This window comes from Monoraphidium neglectum, assembly GCF_000611645.1.
Source record: "Monoraphidium neglectum strain SAG 48.87 unplaced genomic scaffold scaffold02283, whole genome shotgun sequence".
NCBI classification, from domain to species: domain Eukaryota; kingdom Viridiplantae; phylum Chlorophyta; class Chlorophyceae; order Sphaeropleales; family Selenastraceae; genus Monoraphidium; species Monoraphidium neglectum.
In genome coordinates this window covers 10031-10679 of record NW_014011345.1, presented here as the reverse complement: position 1 = coordinate 10679, position 649 = coordinate 10031, and the positions used below count along the sequence as shown (strand labels likewise).

Here is a 649-nt window from a genome sequence, read left to right as displayed (position 1 = left end):
CCTCTGCCCCACCCTTACACCCCAGGTATTCACGAGGAGATGCTCAAAGACACTGTGCGTACGCGCTCCTACATGAACGCCATCCTTCAAAACTCGTTCCTGTTCAAGGGCAAGACCGTCCTCGACATCGGCTGCGGCACCGGCATTCTCTCGCTCTTCGCAGCCAAGGCGCGCAGGGGCACACACGGCGGCGGGCGGGCGGCGGCAGCGCGGCGGGTCTGGCGCAGCAGGAGCAGGTTTGGGAGGGGTCTGAGGGGGCCTGACGCAGGTCCGGCCTGGGCGAGGGGTGAGCCCCTCGCCCAGGGGCTCACCTGAGCAATGTAGACCCTGGCGATCGTCCCAGCATCCCCCCGGTCCCCGTCTCCCGCAGGCGGGCGCCAAGCACGTGTACGCGATCGAGTGCAGCAGCATCGCCGAGCAGGCGCGGCAGATTGTGGCGGACAATGGGTATGCTGACAGCGTGACCATCGTCCAGGGGAAGGCCGAGGAGGTCACCCTGCCCGTGGACAAGGTGGGGGGGGGGGGCGGCAGAGGCAGCGGCAGGGCGCCCTGCTGCAAGTCACTGTTTGAGGGTGCGGGTGTCCGGGGCCGGGGTGGAGGCGGCGGGCAGCTTCGGCACAGCAGCCAGTTGCCACTGGCTGCGTAAAAG

General features: G+C 68.3%; 1 protein-coding gene across 1 annotated transcript in view; it reads left to right on the top strand.

Moving 5' to 3' along the window:
* Positions 1-39: 39 nt before the first annotated feature.
* The window catches only part of MNEG_10362 (protein arginine N-methyltransferase 1), a gene marked incomplete at both ends in the record, with an annotated part of 1292 nt that continues 682 nt past the window's right edge, over positions 40-649 (top strand). The window contains 2 exons of the mRNA XM_014041170.1: positions 40-117; positions 371-511. Coding sequence (XP_013896624.1) covers positions 40-117; positions 371-511 — 219 coding nt within the window. The remainder of the gene's footprint in view (positions 118-370; positions 512-649) is intronic.